Source organism: Natrix helvetica (genome assembly GCF_964273705.1).
Source record: "Natrix helvetica genome assembly, chromosome: 2".
Lineage (NCBI taxonomy): Eukaryota > Metazoa > Chordata > Lepidosauria > Squamata > Natricidae > Natrix > Natrix helvetica.
In genome coordinates, this window is record NC_138552.1 from 173374742 (window position 1) to 173391763 (window position 17022).

At 40.3% G+C, this 17022-nt stretch overlaps 1 protein-coding gene across 1 annotated transcript; it reads left to right on the forward strand.

Moving 5' to 3' along the window:
* The first annotated feature begins 1522 nt into the window (after positions 1-1522).
* On the forward strand, positions 1523-16801 carry PRSS35 (serine protease 35). Its single transcript, XM_081940796.1, has 2 exons — positions 1523-1849; positions 12362-16801. Exon 2 carries the CDS (start codon positions 12373-12375, stop codon positions 13603-13605), a length of 1233 nt encoding a protein of 410 aa, XP_081796922.1. The 5' UTR covers positions 1523-1849; positions 12362-12372; the 3' UTR covers positions 13606-16801.
* Positions 16802-17022: the final 221 nt, after the last annotated feature.

Genomic DNA, 17022 nt, shown 5'->3' on the forward strand with positions numbered 1-17022 from the left:
CTGTTTTAAGTCCAGAACTTCCTGTAACAAAATAACTTTTAAAATAATAATTAATAATAATTTATTAAATTTCTAGACCGCCCCCTCTCCCCGGAGGGACTCGGGGTGGTGTACAGGAATAAATTTAAAAACATACAAACAATCATATACATAGCTAAAAATCAAATTAAACAACCCCTGTACGAATTTATAAAAATTAAAAACATTAAAAACAGACCCTAAAACCAATCCTAAAAATTTAGAAATAAAACTGAGGTGGGAAAGATGGAATTAGGTCAAGCCGGCTAGCTGGAATAGGTGGGTTTTAAGTTTCTGACGGAAGGAGCGGAATCAATTGGTATAAGTGCATAACTCAAAAATCAATTGGTATAAGTGCATAACTGGATTGTAAAAGTAACCTGAGTTGGCTGGACAATTGGAATTACAGCAGTTAAGTCTGGCCTCTGCCCAACTCCATTCTCTCTCGCGGGACGAGGTTTGGACTAGGTCCCTTCCAACTCTGTTAATCTGTTAAATTAGTCTGGTAGTCTTCTCTCTCTTGGTTTTTTTTTTTTTTTTTGGGTGGGTGGGATGCTCTTCTGCTGGTGTTTCCTTCCCATATTCTCTCTAGGGATGCATTTGAAAAGGCCTGGGCTGCAAAAAGGATACAGAAACCCCAAACCTCTGCCGCCATTTCCCATTGGGTAGTTGTAGCCCATCTATAGAAGCTTTAATGGCGGGAAAAACCCTCCAAGGAACCGTTGTATGTGTATGGCGGGGTAGAGAAAACCAAGTACCATCACTCAGATACTTTTATGCTAAAAACACTCCGGTGAGCTAGCTTCCCTTTAAAAAAAAGAAAGGATACCTCTTCTCTCATTTTATTGTTATAGCTTTCGCTTGAAATTGGAGATGCTTTTAATTGTACTGTACAGAAAAAGACCCCCTCGCGAGTGAGTGCCCTCCCTTTCTTGGGATATTTCAATAGGTTGCCTAAAAGGGAATGAATCCGAGTTGCCCTCTTGCTCTAAAGCGCCCCCCATCGGAATTAACCGTCGACTGGTTGACGACGGAGTCCCGAGCAGGAGTGAACGGGAAACGAGACGGGGTATGGTTGTTGGGCATCGAGTGCTTTGCGTATTTCGCTCCGCAATTACTTTTGCACGGTTTTGTACTTCTAAAAGGAAGTCATTTCCCAATTTGGGAAAGGAAAAGCCCATTTTACGACAGTCCGCGTTGTTCGGTTGCTTGGTTTTTTGTTTTTGTTTTGCCCCCATGCAAGCCGCCGCCATAAAAAAAAAAAAAGAGCGCCCCCTGTTGCTCAGGGAAAACGCACAACCTTCCTTTCTGCTCTCCATGAGGGGCGCGGAAGAGCGCCAAACGCCTTTGGGATCTGGGGGATCTGACGGGAGGGAAAGTGGCCCGTCCAGCCGCACGGCTCCTGCTCTTTACGGAACGCGGCCGCCCACCTCGCTGCCCTCTCCGGGAGCGCCGTCCCCACCGTCCTCCCTTCCGTTCGCTCCCGAGGCTATCCTCCCCTTCTCGTTCAGCGCCGCTCTTCCCCGCCCACGCGGCTGGGAAAGACCCTAGCAAGGCGGATCCCCCTCCGCCCGCCGCAGTAGCCTTCGCCGGGACTCTCCGAGGGTGCCGCCGCTACTGCAACCGTCGCCACACCACCCCTTTCCCCGCAAAGAGTCGATTGAAGGCGGCGGGACCTCGCTGGGCGCGCTTGCCCCTTTGGACGGCTGGCTCTCTGCGCGAGCCTTGAAATTTTGGGATTCTACACTTCGGGACAGCGTCGCGTTAGCGGCTGTAGAGCGCGAGGCGGAGGAGCGAAGACGGTGGGCGAGCGGTGGCCCCTTCACGTGAGGTATGGTTGCCCCCGGGTGCCTGGGTTGCATTGAGGACCCCGATTGTTGGGGGCAATAGGCTGACACTGTAAACCGCTTAGAGAGGGCTGTAAAAAGCCCTGTGAAGCGGTATATAAGTCTAACTAAATACGGTTGCTATTCAGTCCTCTCCCTCTAAGGCAAAAAAAGTTGGAATGGCTTGTCTGGAAAGCAGCGCCGTTCCTTGCCTTTTAGGATGATGTTCGGTGCTGAGCAAACCTGCCAGCAAAGCACGATTTAAACGGGTGTTAACACGCTTCCTAAGGAAAGGCTCGCGCGGCTGTTGATGTAAGGAAAAGCTGAATGTCAAACCTGGATGGTGATCGGGGGCCAAAGGTATATTTCATGAAAATAGGACACCGAAATGGTCGGGGGGAATGGTCAGAAATGCGGTGCGCAAATGCGCGTCTAGGAGAGGGAGAAAATTAGGCTGAGATTCCGTGTCCCTTTTGGAATCGGTGCGAGGGAATGGAGCAAATACCGGTACGGCCATAGGGACTGACAGGGAAGCATCCCCCCCCCCCTCACTGAGAGTCACTTGAGTTGGGTGGCCAGAGAAATGGGAATAAAGACATTGAATTAAATAATATTCTACAGGTTAAATCAAATTGGTTGGAAATGATGGCGGCTTCGGAAACATCCGTGAGCAGAATTCAATACTATTTCCTTCTGGGCTGCACATCATTCTTGGAAGTATTCCTAGGACGGTAACAGTGAAGCCAGAAGAAGATTAAACAGACTTGGAGTTAAAGCCCAGAAAAGTAAGCTTAGGGGTGGAAGTGGTTAGCTATGTGTACTTTAAGTAGAATTTAGGCATTGGTGGACACATTTTACCATGACAAATATTTTGGTTTTGCACAACTGGTACACAAAGGTCTTTGAGTATTTAATCAGCTTCTGTATGAATTTGACAGGGCAAAAGATTTTGCTCCCTTGAAACAGTCAGCTTTTAAATTCAGAACCAACCCTGCGTTTCCCTTTTGGAAAACTGACACTAATTTTATCCAGATTGCCTCTTCTGAGCCCTGTGTGTTGAAATCACAAAAGTCTTTCACTAAGGTTACTTATTTGGTTTTCAGCTTCAGACACCTTGTTTAAATAAATGAAAAGAAGGCAGCAGAAAACTAGAAAGGGAGGGACCCTAAAAAGTAATTACATTTAATAAAAGCAGCCAAAGCATTTTGATTAGTCCCTAACACAGAGTTGATTCAGACTCTATGTGAACGTTTTTGGCTTAAAAGACCTATGGATTCCTTCACTTCTGAATGCAAGTGAATGTGGGGCAGAACGAAGTCATAGCTAACCCCAGTGTCATACTTTTCTTGCAGTTTTTAAGGTTTTTCTTTTATCCTACCTTTATTATTTTTATAAATAAGTCAAAGCGGCAAACATGCCTAGTACTCCTTGCTCTTTCTATTTTCGCCACGACAACCCTGTGAGGTGGGTTGGGCTGAGAGAGAAGGACTGATCCAAAGTCACGCAGATGGCATTCATGCCTAAGGATGGACTGCAACTCACTACCTCACTATGAGCCATGGTGGCACAGTGGTTAGAGTGCAGTACTGCAGACTACCTCTGCTGGCTGCTGGCTGCCTGAAATTTGGCATTTGATTCTCACCAGGCTCAAAGTTGACTCAGCCTTCCATCCTTCCGAGGTTGGTAAAATGAGGACCCAGATTGTTGGGAGCAATAGGCTGACTCTGTAAACCGCTTAGAGAGGGCTGTAAAAGCTCTGTGAAGCCATATATAAGTCTAAGTGCTATTGCTATCTCCTAGTTTCTAATCTAGTGTCTTAAGTGCTAGACCAAACTTGCATTCACATCAGACCCATAGGAAGGTTTGGCTGCTGGTAAAACTGAACCTCTTTTACTTATGAACCATTCCATGGTGCTACCCAACTGCCACATACCTTTCTCTATTTGAGTGTGAAGGTTCTGTGCTCCTCGTGGACCAAACTGGAATTATTTAGAAAGGAAAGTGATTTAGCAATATATTAAAGATGATTGGAGATTTCAAAGGTCTTCTTATATTGCAGAGTGAAAGGGAAATAATGTTGACAGCTCTAACCCTAAGAACTCAATTAAGTCATTACCAGCACAGAGGGGGGAAAACAGTTCCTTTGCCAAAAATAATTTTCTCTCTCCTTGCAGTAGTTTCACGCTTTTTTTTATTTTTAGAGAATTTTTCTTCCCGTGGGAGCCACTGCCACTTAGGCATTGAAAAGTCTCCACTCATTAATTTCCTCCTTAGCTGCGGTACTTACTGCATACACATTGCAATGATTCGCAAATGCATTTGTGAGCCACTATTTTGGAATCATACCACATTAGGTTGCATTTTTGGATGCAAGTGTTCAAGAAAGTAATAAAATATCTAGAAATAAGATTCTGGAGTTTGTCTCCGATCACTGTGCACTGAACCAAGTACACCCTCAGAAATAGATAGCTATATTTTATGTTTTCTTTTGCAAGTAGGGTGATGGTGTTTAGTTTCATGGATCATATAGTATATACTGCCAGTCAGTCTCTCTCAGCCCTAGGAAGAAGGCAGTTGCAAACCACTTCTGAAAAAACCTTGCCAAGAAAATTTCAGACACTTTTCCAGGCCTTTGCCAGGAGTCAAAAAACTGACTCTAAGGGATCAAAATAAAAAGGCATAAAATGATTGGATTGTAAGAAAAAAAAATGGGAGGAGATGGGAGGGAATTTCTCCGTTAGAGAATGGTTGAGCTAAAAAGACAACCAGGTGAATTTTAAAACTGAAGCAATTATTAGGGAAACAAAATCTTAAGAGTCCCAAGAGTGGACCAATCTTGATGCTTTATCTAGATAACCCAATCCATTTCAGATAATAATTAAACATCCAACCCAGGTTAGGGCAGGAAATCTACATTTTAAACATCTGAGAAGATGTAGTAAAAGTATTCCTTGGGGAAGCTATACATCAATCAAATCAGAAAAAAAAACAAGAGACCTTCCAAATTATAAATTAAACCAGGAAGATAGATTGTAATGGCACTTCGAGTAAATTGTATCTGCTTGTATTAGAAAGCTTTTACAATCTAAGAGTAATAAGGATTAGAGTAAAAGAAAGTTCTGTTGACAGAGGGTTCTATCCGTATGCGAAATGTTTTCAGAACTATAAACTGCTCTGGGAAGTTTCCATTATTCTCATTAATTCTGGCAAACCTTTACAATGTGTTGCATGGATGATAATACAAGTCAAAAAGAACTAAAGGATGAAGTCAGTCAGTGAAGTTCCTTTTGACTGTGCTTATTGCATACCTCTTTGGACTGATCAAATATCTTACATACATTTTGTGGGTTGGATGCAGGGACTTTTCTCCTTTCCCTTCTTGGCATCTTTCTCAGGCCATTTTTGTGTGGAGGGGGGGGGGAAGTCTGCTCATAGAACCCCACTGCTATTTGGTGATTGTTTTTCCTGGCTAGCTTATGGAGATAAGAATGAATAACAGCAGAGAAAGTATTATTTCCATTCTGTACTGATAGATGATAGTTTTTTTCCACAAATGTAAGATAGGATTTTGTTTAAGGCCAATATTTAAAGTTCAAGAAGCATTTTATATAAAAGCAAAATGAAATGCTGTATATTCAGATTTGGACAAAAACAGCAGAAAGAGAAATACGTGAATATTTCATATTTCATTACTGATCAAGGTAACATCTTCAGTGCTACCCTGTTTCCCTTGAAAGTAAGACTGGGTCTTATTTTCTTTTGACCCCTGAAATATGGCTTTGGCCTTATTATCGGGGGACCTAATAGTTTTCTGGCAGGTGGCAGGTGGGGCGGTGAGAAGCAAGAGACGCGTCTTACCTTTCCAGCTGCGTCGCATTCCTCGCCGTTGTCGTTGTAAAAAAACCCTTCTTGCGAGTTCAAAATTCTTGAACTTGTGAGGTTTTTTACAAAGTGTTTCCCTGGACACAACGGCAAGAAATGTGACGGAGCTGGAAAGGTAAGATGTGTTGGGGTACAATTTGTGGGTTGGAAGGTGGGGCAGGGGATGGGCGGGGCAGAGGCTCCTGCAACCCGCCCATTCCCGGTCAGAACAGCAAATCTCCGCTATCTGCTAAAGGATGAGGCAGCAGGAACCAAGCACCTTCCTGTGCGTCAAAAGTGGTTTTGCCTGGGTGCTGGTGCGGGGACTAGTGATGGCAGCATGAGGGTATTGGTGTTTCCCAATCTGCTGCAGTCTGGTCAGACGGAGGCACTGAGATTGGCTGCAGGTGGCCACCATCTGCTTCCTCATCAGCGCCGCGTTCTGGGGTTGCTGCAGAGCTGCCTGGAGATCCAAACCCAGTGGCGGCGGAAAATGCTTGGGCAGCAGTGGCGTGAAGTCCCCCGGCATCCAGGTGTGGGACTCAGAAATCCATCGTAGCAGGTGTCCAAAATGTCTGCCTGCCTCCGCAGAGTTTATTTGGCTTTTATACAGTTTCAACAAGCAAAGCAAGAGCATAGGTAGCAACAGCATTATTATTGGCTTATTCTCCTTGTCAATCTCTAAGACTATCCCAGCCAGGATAGAATCTCACATGACACAATAGTTCCTGGTACTGCCTGGTTCTACTAATTAGGTGAGCTCATAGATAGTTGAGGTAATCGGTTACTAAGGCGCATGGCAGTTTGCTGCTCATGCCTGTACGTAACCTTTGAATAACCTCTACATCCAGGAAATGGGAAGGCGACAGGTGGCTCTCCAAGGCGGCCGCCATGTGCATGCCTGTGCCACTGCCGTTCCATGAATTGAAACAGGGCATCTTCAGGCAGGAATTCTGCCTGGCCAGGAGAGCCAGGGGCGGTGGCTGGCCTCCCGAATAGCTGAGGAGGCGCCTGCCCTGCAGGCAGGAGGCGTTGGGTCCGGGTCCAAAGCCATCGCCGAAGTGCGAGACCGGTGCGCACCCAGTCCAGGCAACAGGTTGCCGAAGAATCTGTTGATCAGCTGGGCCTGGCCCAACTCCGTAGGGCTGCAGCGGGGTGTATGAAAACTGCCGTAGCCTTCCCCGGACAAGGCCAGGTTCATGGCAGGGTTGTTTTAGTATTTTTTTTGGGGGGGGGAGTTATTTTAGCCCGATTGGGCTTAGTATCAGTACATGTCCTATTTTGGGGGAAACATAGTAATGAATGTGGGGTTTGCTTCTTGTTTGTATACAGTAGCTTTATTTATTTATTTACTGTGCTTCTAGACCGCCCCCTCTTCCAAAAGGGACTCGGGGCGGTGTACAGTCCATACAAAAAATACATCATAATATAATTAAATAGCTGAACAATTAAAATTGTTAAATAGGTAGAGTTTCCCTATGAGTATGTGAGAATGTTGTTTTCTCCACAGTGGCGCCTTGTTTGTAGGTATTCCTCTAACTTATGACCACAACAGGGACCAGAAAATTGGTTAAGGAAGGCATCACATGAGTGCACCCAATTGTATGACCTTTCTTGCTGCGGTTGTTAAATAAACCATTGAATCATCACATGATCATGATTTGTTACCTTCTCAATTGACTTTGCGTATCAGAAGCCAGCTGGAAAGATCACAAATGGTGAACATGGAATATTGCAGCCATTGTAAATGCACCACAATTGCCAAGCCTCCAAATCACATGCTGTGATATTTTCAGCACCCTCATAACTTCAAATGGTCACTAGCCAAATGATCACAGGTCATACCTGCAGAGTATGATTTTCTAATTATCTGGTGTTAATCCCTTCTTATCTGAGCGTTGGCTGCTGGAGAGGATGTGTTCCCCTATTGGAGAGGATATGTTCCTCTATCTTCCCCTATTGATTTTTCTTGTCAGAAGCCAATCTTAAAATAGGGATCACATGATCCCGGGACTGTTGTCACCATCATAAATACACACCCATTGCCAATTGTGTCTTTTTTTTCCTTAGCTATTTTTTATTGGCCCTTTGGAATGGTATGTAAATGTGGTTTATGTTATGTGTCTGTTAATGGCTGATTTGTCTGAATGCCAGGCTCCCAGGAATTCCCTAGTGTTTTTTGGATTTAGCTTGGTTTAGGATGCTCATAGTTTCCTAATTGAAACTATGGTTGAATTTGTCCATGTGTTGTGAGAGTTTTCTTTGTGACTCTTGACTTCTAGTTGGTGTTTATGGATGGGTTCTGCCAGCCTGTCCTACATAGTGACGAATACAGACTGTACGTGTTGTAGATGATTCTTGTTTTTTTCTTCTTCTTGGGCTATTGCATCCTTTCGTTTACTTAAAATGTTTGGAAGGATTTATCTGATTTGTGTGATGCTGTGTGGTTGAAATGTTAGATGTAGTTTAATTATCTATATTTTGCTCTGAGTGTGTGGTTTCTTTCATTGTACAAGAATGGAGATTAGATCAGATGGAAAAATAATGTATAGAAGTGTTAACTTTTTTGTAACTTGTATTAATTGTGCTATAGTTGGTTGAGTGGTTAGGCACTTTTTATTAAAACCACTTAAAAGTAAGGATCTTTCTTAGCCTTGCTGACAGACAGTAACTAAAAAGTACAAAGACATTCAAAGCATATGTGCTATCAAGGGGCCATTGGTGATTCACACTGTCTATCATATGAATATAATAATAAATTCAAAGAACACAGTCTGTAGTATTGAAACATTTTTATAATGCATTAGGATGGTGCTCTTGAAATAAATGATCTGCCCTCTAGTGGTTATTTCACAATTTTTTGAGTTTAAGATGAAAGGAAAGTTAAAATGAAGGGAAACTTTATTATTTGTTTTATTGTAATTCATCACCTGCACAGTCTTCAAATTGGGGCAAAAACAATTTAAAATAGAAAGAATAAAACAATATATAAAAATACAATTAGTTATTATGTAGCGTATAAAAGATAGTTCAATAGCTTAGGTTTAAGCAACCTGCTCTTAGATTTAGTCTTCCCTCAATCTAATCTAAATAAAAATAAGTTGAACTTTTTCCTGTGATGGTTAAACTTGATACAGATGAGAAAAGTTTATAAATATGTTCATTGGACAGTAGTACAATTAGCACTACCGTGTTTGCCCGAAAATAAGGCAGGATCTTATTTTCTTTTGATCCCCAAAATAAGCGCTTGGCCTTATTTTTGGGGAGGAGCGTAGTCACCTCATAGCTACTGCTGTGTTGCAATATTTTCAGGGAGGGTTTATTTTCGGGGGAGAGCTTATTTTAGCGTGTGCACTCAAAAGCCCAATTGGGCTTATTATCTGGGGAGGTGTTATTTTCAGGGAAACAGGGTAGTAAAGTATTAGCCTCTGAGTTAGCTTAGTAGGATTCTTTCAGATAGGATATAACTAAGTTTATGACCAAAATTGTGCTTATTCCACCAAAAATGATTAATCAAAGCATTAATTTTCTATCTGATCTACTCCCCATCTCCCCATAAAAGAAATCATACACTCACAGCAGAATATAGTTAACTATCATTTTAGCTCCTTTTAAGGACTAGAACACACCTTGACTGTTAGGTACATTTAAAAATTGAAGCTATATGTTCTGTTCGCAGAACAAGTGACAAGGAGTCAAGGCTTGGAGTAAATAGCTAACACTTTATTAACTGTAACATTAACTCTAACCATGGCTGCGAGCTAACACAGCAACAGAGTTCCCGTTGTCTGACAGCTCTTATATACTCAGCTGTCAGATAGCCGGCCAATCAGAAACTGTTTGTGGATTTTCGGCTCCCGCTAGGGGAGCAGACCGGGTTGAAGACTCAGCATTATGTGTGACTGTCATAGAGGGATTTTGTGAGTTTAAAATATGGCTGCAAAAATGGGAAATACCAATCATTAGAATAAGGGCCCTAAGACGAACTAGTGAGGATTCTCTCATAACCTCTTAAGGTGTCCTCTGTCACTCTTTTCAAGGTTTTCACTTTTTTCTGGAGAATGATCTTCACTCCCCACTATTATTATTTTCAAGGAATTTATGGGAGACCTACAGGCCATTGTGAAAGCACCACTGGTGATGCTATTGCTTACTTTACTAAAGGAGCAAAAGGAAAAGTATCCAGAGGTGCCAATATTGCCAATATGGTTGCTTGATTTGTGCCATGAAGAATGGTGGGTATTGCAGCCTCATTCACACCTACAAGAAGCTCCCATGTGGTAAGCCAAGGAAATCTCACATTACTGAGTACAATCTATTTGGAAATGAGTCAGAAGACGGAGGAGAAGTTACCTCAGATTTTTATTTCACTACTGGGAAAAGTGAGTGAATGAGAGTCAGAGGATAGGGAAGTGTGTGCTAATTAATGTTGTTTCTTTCATTTTTGAGGTGAAGGAGAATACGGTGGCCAGAGGAGGAGTCAAGCCACACGTTTATTCTCTGCTGTGATTAGGATAGCCGCAGTCACACTGTGGCACTGTCCTCCATTACATCAGATGTGCCCGTAGTTAATTACAAGTTACCTTCCTGAATTTGCTGCAGTAACAAGTGTATATTTAACAAACCAAAACGCAATGTAAGAAGCTGGTGTGGTCCTTGTGGTTGTGTTTAGGGCTAGTTTCAGAGCATTGCAACATCCAGGCGGTTTTTTTATACAAGCCATTTGAAGGAAGAGACACTATTAATACCTCCAGGTTTTAAAAAAGGATCTCTCTTATTGAAACAACAGGTTGGAAAGGACTAGAAATGTAATACAATTATGTGTGCTGCTAGTTTGAGTGTTCATCAAAATAGAGGGAAATAACATTTAACGCAATCTGCTGTTGTTTCTGAATATACAATTATGGGAACCTGTAGCAGATCATCCCAACTCGATGTTCTCCACAGTCATTCAAAATAAAACTTCCAGAATTTTAGGAATTGCCTTCTGACTAGCTAAGTCCATGTTTAATTTTGAATTGTTCAAACTAAATAGTGCATTTTCTATTAATGTGCCAAATAAAATGTTAAACATAAAATGTTTATAAGAGACAAATCAGCTGCCTTTCCTATGCAATACATAGGAAGGTAGCTCTTCTCTCTTGTCCTTGCTCTTGGGATTTCCCCTTTCTTCCTAAAACCAAGTCCCATGGTTCTTAACTAGCCATTCTGCCATTTTTGCCTGATCTAAATATGGCTTTGCCAGTGGTTGCTTTTCAAGGTAATTCAAGGGTAAAAAGCATAGCAGAGAATGGAAGTTGTTTTTAACATTCCATCATTGGCCAACATGGAAGTACACTGGATGACTTAAATAGAAAAATGTGAAGATACTCCAAGCAGCTACAGAAAAACAAGAGAGCTGGGAGGATGAACTTGGGAGCCATGTGAAGGGGCCTTGGTGTATTTATTTTACATAGTTTATTAGGTATTCTGAAGGTCTGGATTCAGTTTCTGAGTCAACCTGGACATTCATCAAAGATTCTTGAGAAAGGTGTATCACTTCTGGATCGATCCTGGTTTGGTCTATCTTTAATATTGTTAAATATAACAAGTTCAGTTACTGTAGATCTACTGCAAATACTAGTAAAAAATGATTTATAAATAACATTTTCAAAGGCATCAGCTGTGATGGTTTATCTCAAATTCTTAATTGTTTCTAAAATATGTTAGTTAAGTAGTTATCGATATAGAATACAAGAATTGGAATATGCTGTGTTGTAGAGTGGTTAAAGTCTTGGATTAAGATTGAGGAGAGATTGATTTCAGTCGACAGTAAAGAAACCTTGATGGGTGATTTTGAATAGAAGATGGAGTCAGAGCAGTGGTGGGATTCAGCTAGTTCGCACCTATTCGGGAGAACCGGTTGTTAACTTTCTAAGCAGTTTGGAAAATCAGTTGTTGGAAGAAATCTTATTTTGTTTTTTTCCACTTTACAGGGCTAATCCTGTAAGGAAGGCAGGAAGGAAACATTCTGGTGTTATTTCTAATCTAATCTTTATTGCCCTGCTTACAGAAACTGACTCTCCGGTTAATCCCATCAACATGAGTGATGTTGAGTTGGCTACACCCACCCAGTCACATGACCACTGAGCCCCGCCTACCCAGCTGGTCATTAGGGCAAATAACCAGTAGTTAAATTATTTGAATCCCACCACTGAGTCAGAGCCCCACATAAGACACCTTGTAATCCTGAAGAAAAGCAAGGATTTATTTAAAATGTAACTTTTTCTAATACTACACAGTACAAGCATAGAGAATCATAGTTATAAGAAGATTTTAAAAAATTATCAATAAATAAATATTTCTGACTTGGTTTGTGCTTAGATATTTGTATATCTAAGATGCAGAATAAAATTTCAAATCTAAAAATGAAAAGAAAGTTGCTGTTAACTATTTGAATATATTACTTTTATTATATTTATTGTCTTTGTAGCTCAACTCCATCCAGTCACCCTTCTGGGAATAAACAGCACCAGATTATAAAGAGGGAGCTTTTAATTGTCTTAATAGGGCCATATTTAATGGTACTGTGACACAAAGTTACTGGTTTATAGAAGCTTTTGTAAATTTATGATAATTAAAATAATATTTCTCTCACCCCTTTTTTTTCAAAACAGAAACAAAGCACATGATGGCCTTAGTTCTGCTCATTTCCACTCTTGCCTTCAGCTTCACAAATGGAATAAAACTACAAGATTTTAGCTGGCAGTTTAAAAAAATACCAAAGATTGTGAAGGAAAAGACTTTCTTCCTTGACACTCCTAAATATGAAGCCAGTGCCAAATTAGAACTGAGCGGAGTGTGTGGGATTGAATGCCAAAGGACATTGCCAGTCCCACGTTGGCCTGATCTGAAGGAGCTGCTTTCCTATGAGACAGTCTTTGAGAATGGCACGAGGACCTTGACAGAAGTGGAGGTTCTGGGAATGGAGCCCGATGCAGTTGTAAACATTACTAAGATGCCAACAAGAAGGAAGAGACAGGTCTATGGCACAGACAGCAGATTCAGCATTTCAGACACACAATTTCTGACCAACTATCCTTTTAACACCGCGGTAAAGATCTCCACGGGCTGCAGTGGCATCCTTATTTCTCCAAAGCATGTACTCACTGCTGCCCATTGTGTGCATGACGGTAAAGATTATATTAAAGGCAGCAAGAAACTGAGAGTGGGGCTGTTGAAGCTGAAATCCAAAGGCAGTGGCAAGAGACGCAGGGGCGCTAAGAGGAGTAAGAGGGAGTTGCCAGAAGTCAAAGAGGATGAAGTTGACTCCAAACTCCAGAAAAGGAGATCTGGCGGTAGAGCTGGCAGAAAACAACAAAAGACACCTGTGTTGAATGAGAGGAAGTCAGAGCGTAAGCCCTCCTTCCAGTGGACTAGAGTTAAAAGTACTCAGATCCCCAAAGGCTGGACAACTGATGTGACAAGAGATGTCGCGGTTGATTATGACTATGCAGTTTTGGAACTCAGGCGTCCCCACAAGAAGAAATACATGGAACTTGGCATCAGCCCGAATAGCAAGATGATTCCTGGAAATAGGATCCACTTTTCTGGATATGATGCAGATCGAGCTGGTCAACTGGTTTATCGCTTTTGCAGCATATCTGATGAATCCAATGATCTCTTCTACCAGTATTGTGATGCTGAGCCTGGTTCTACTGGTTCAGGAATCTACCTCCGACTTAAAGAACCAAACAAGAAGAAATGGAAACGCAAAATTATTGCCATTTATTCTGGTCATCAGTGGGTGGATGTTAATGGAGAACAACAGGATTACAACGTTGCAGTTCGAATTACACCCCTCAAATATGCTCAGATTTGCCTCTGGTTAGGGAACAATGACTCCTGTGCACAGGGCTAATGATAAGGCAGGATCACCTAATATCTAGTAGTGTTAAGGCATTGGAAAGTCATACATTGACTTGCTTTGATTGTATTTGAACATGACGCCAGAAATTAGATTTTTTTGTATTGAGGAACAAAAAGAAACAAGCACCTCACCATTTATGAGAACTTTTCTGCTAGGTTAATTAAGTTAACCATAGATATGAGGTGCACTTAAATCCCAGGTTGTGTATGTATGTACCATATTTTTCGGAGTATAAGACGCACTGGAGTATAAGACATACCAAGGTTTTGAAGAGGCAAATAAAAAAAAGTTTTTGCACTCTGCAGACCTCCCAAAAATGGCTTGTTTTTTGTCAAAAAAAAAGAGAGCATGCATAGTCTTTAGGAGGCCCGCATTTTGCTCATTTTTGCCCTCCCCAGTCCCCAGGAGCACTCTGGAAGCCTCCTAAAGGCTATGCACAGCCATTTTCGCAAAGTGGGCAGGGTTTCAGTAGGCCAAAAATGTTGTATCCAGTGTATAAGGCGCACCCAGATTTTCACCCTCTTTTTTGAAGGAAAAAAGTCCATCTTATACTCTGAAAAATACGGTATATATCTCTCAGTGTGTACACACAAATATAGGTAAGTTTAAATCATTCATAGTAAAAGAAAAACAAATATTCTTTGCTCTTTCAGTTTGTTACTCAGTTAACACTTTAAAGAAAAGTTTCTTCTCTGGCAACTGGTATTATTAAAACATTTATTATTTTATTTCCAATATATTAACTTATCTCAGGGTTCTGCTCAAATAAGCATCACACATTCATTAATAAAACATAGAGGTAAGACAAGAGAAAAAAAATTAATCCTCACACTTTGATGGTCCTACCAAATTAGTGTTTATGAAAATGGAAAGTCATTTTCTTGAATTCTAAACCAATAAAATGAAGCTTAATCAAAGAGCACATTCCCAATTTGAAGAAAAGAGAACCATGTAATTTAAATGCCTTGAAGTCATATTTAGAAAATAAACAAAACTGAGAGTATTAAAATTGTGTTTTATTCAGTCACTACTTCGAACAAATCCCTGCTTTTTAAAATTGTTATTATGGTGCAATAGTGACATTTATGTATTGTAATTTTTAAAACTATCAAAAGCTCAATGTATCATCCTATCAGACGTAGGAGATAACAATAGCCCAAGAAGCCTTATATATGCTCCTAAGCGTAAGGGTAGCTTGATGAAGAAGAGAATAGCTTTACAGTCTAAAATTTAAACAGATGTAATTGTCACATATATTGAAGTGTACATAAAAGGTAACATGAGGTGCGCAAGTTGTACTGTTTCCCAACCTCAACAACATGGAGATATGAAAACTTCAATTCCTAAAATTCTTTGCAGTGGTTATGCTGACCAAGGATTTCTAGGAGTTGAAGTCCACTCACCTTAAAGTTGCTGAGATGGAAAAACCCTATATTAGGATTTATTAGTGAACCTTTCTTTCTTCCGCATTGTGGAAACAGTTCTTCAGACTTCCACCACAACCACCAAAGCCAATAATTATTTGTTAATTAATCATGATCTAATGTTTACAGAATTCGTAGGTTAACATTTATGTAAATATATTACTGATTTCTTATGCAGCAAGAATTCTGATGGGTGCTTTTACTAGAAAAGGATTTAAAGTAGGCTTGTTATTTAAAATGTACGCATTTCAGTAGCTTTTCAAAATAACCTCTCCTGTGCTTTTCATGTATGTGAAGGACATTTGGAGAAAAATCATCAGAACTCTATTTAATATGTAAGGCTAAGGGGAAATATGCCTGGCCATATGTAATCTTGGTTTTATTAATATTACAATAATTTCATTTTAACTTGAATTAATCAACATTTTTGTAAAAAAATGTGTAATAAGAAACAAAGTTTTTAAATATATGTATAAATGTGAAAAGGACTAAATTCGTAAAAGCCCTTCAGTTTGAATAAAATATTCTTAAATTCTTTTTTTTTTGCTATAACTTTTGAAAAAGTATTAAATGTAGACATGCAAATACATTTTTACTATATCTCTGAACTCTGCATTTGAAAATATTTCATATCAGATTAATTAGAATCAACAAGCCTTATTCAAGTATTCTTACTTCTTACTTTGAATTATTTTTTATGAAATAATGTGCTTAATATTATAATATCCATAAGAAATGAAACATATAGAAGGCATTTGTACATCATGATGTTATCAAAAGACTTCAAGATATAAAACATACTGAAGGTATCTTACAATTGCAAGATTGTATTTTAAAAACAAAACTAAATTTTATTTATCTGGAAAATGTGTTCTCGTTGCTGTTATATTCAACAAAATATTAAGCACAATTCACAGGCAATGGATATTCCAATTCCATAATATCACAGGTTTCCTGCCATTGGTTTAAAAGTAATCCCAAGCAATCAGGACATCTCTCTTCAAAGAGCTATATGTTCTATGTCAGAAAGTATGAATTGGTATTAATTACTGAAATAGTGTGAAAGTAAGGAAGTGAAAGTTACATGTTGTACTGCTGGGAATGCTGTTCGCTGGATTCACTGAATTGAAGAATCGGAGATGAATTGGGAGGAAAATTATATAATATTTTGAATCAATGGGAACCAGAGGAAGAAAAATTCTAGGCATCATAAGCAATAGCATTAGCACTTAGACTTATATACCCCTTCACAGTGCTTTATAGCCCTCTTTGTGGTTTGCAGAGCCAGCACATTGCCCCCAACAATCTGACCCCAACCCAGATCATTTTACCCACCTCAGAAGGATGGAAAGCGGAATCAACATTGAGCCAGTGAGAATTGAACTGCAGCCAGCAGTCAGCAGAGGTAGCTTGCAGTACTGCATCCTAACTGCGCGACCAAGGATCAGTGGTGTGTGAATGGGAATAAAGAAAAATGCAAGCCCATTTAGAGACCCAAGAATGGATTACTGTTTATACAATATCTCTTTAATATGGGATTTAAGCAGAAGCCAGCTCATAGGTACCCACGGCAAAATAATAGATAAATATAAAAGCATTATTTGATGACAAGAACAGAAAATCCATGAAGGACAATGTAAGAATGACAAATAGGGATGTGCAGACTACTCCACAAACACAAATTGATAGCTTTTGGACAATCTATGAATAGAGTGAAACATGCATACATAATATTGTTTGCTGTAATTGGAATCTGATATGCTTTGGATAGTATCCAAATTCCACCCCACCCCCTGAGATTTGGATAGCTCAACCCTGTAAACTTTTTGCAAGGTATAGAAATTTAGTTGTTTTCTATATCTTGTCCTGGTATGTGGGGAAAGACCTAGGGCAGGGGTGGCAAACTCAAGGCCCATGGGCTGTATCTGGGTCACAATGTGGTTGGATCCGGCCCATGGGGCCATCCTGGAAAATGTAAGGGGCT

Excerpts from the sequence above, each read along its gene's own strand:
- PRSS35 (XM_081940796.1), top strand. The coding sequence starts at position 12,373 with ATGATGGCCTTAGTTCTGCTCATTTCCACTCTTGCCTTCAGCTTCACA.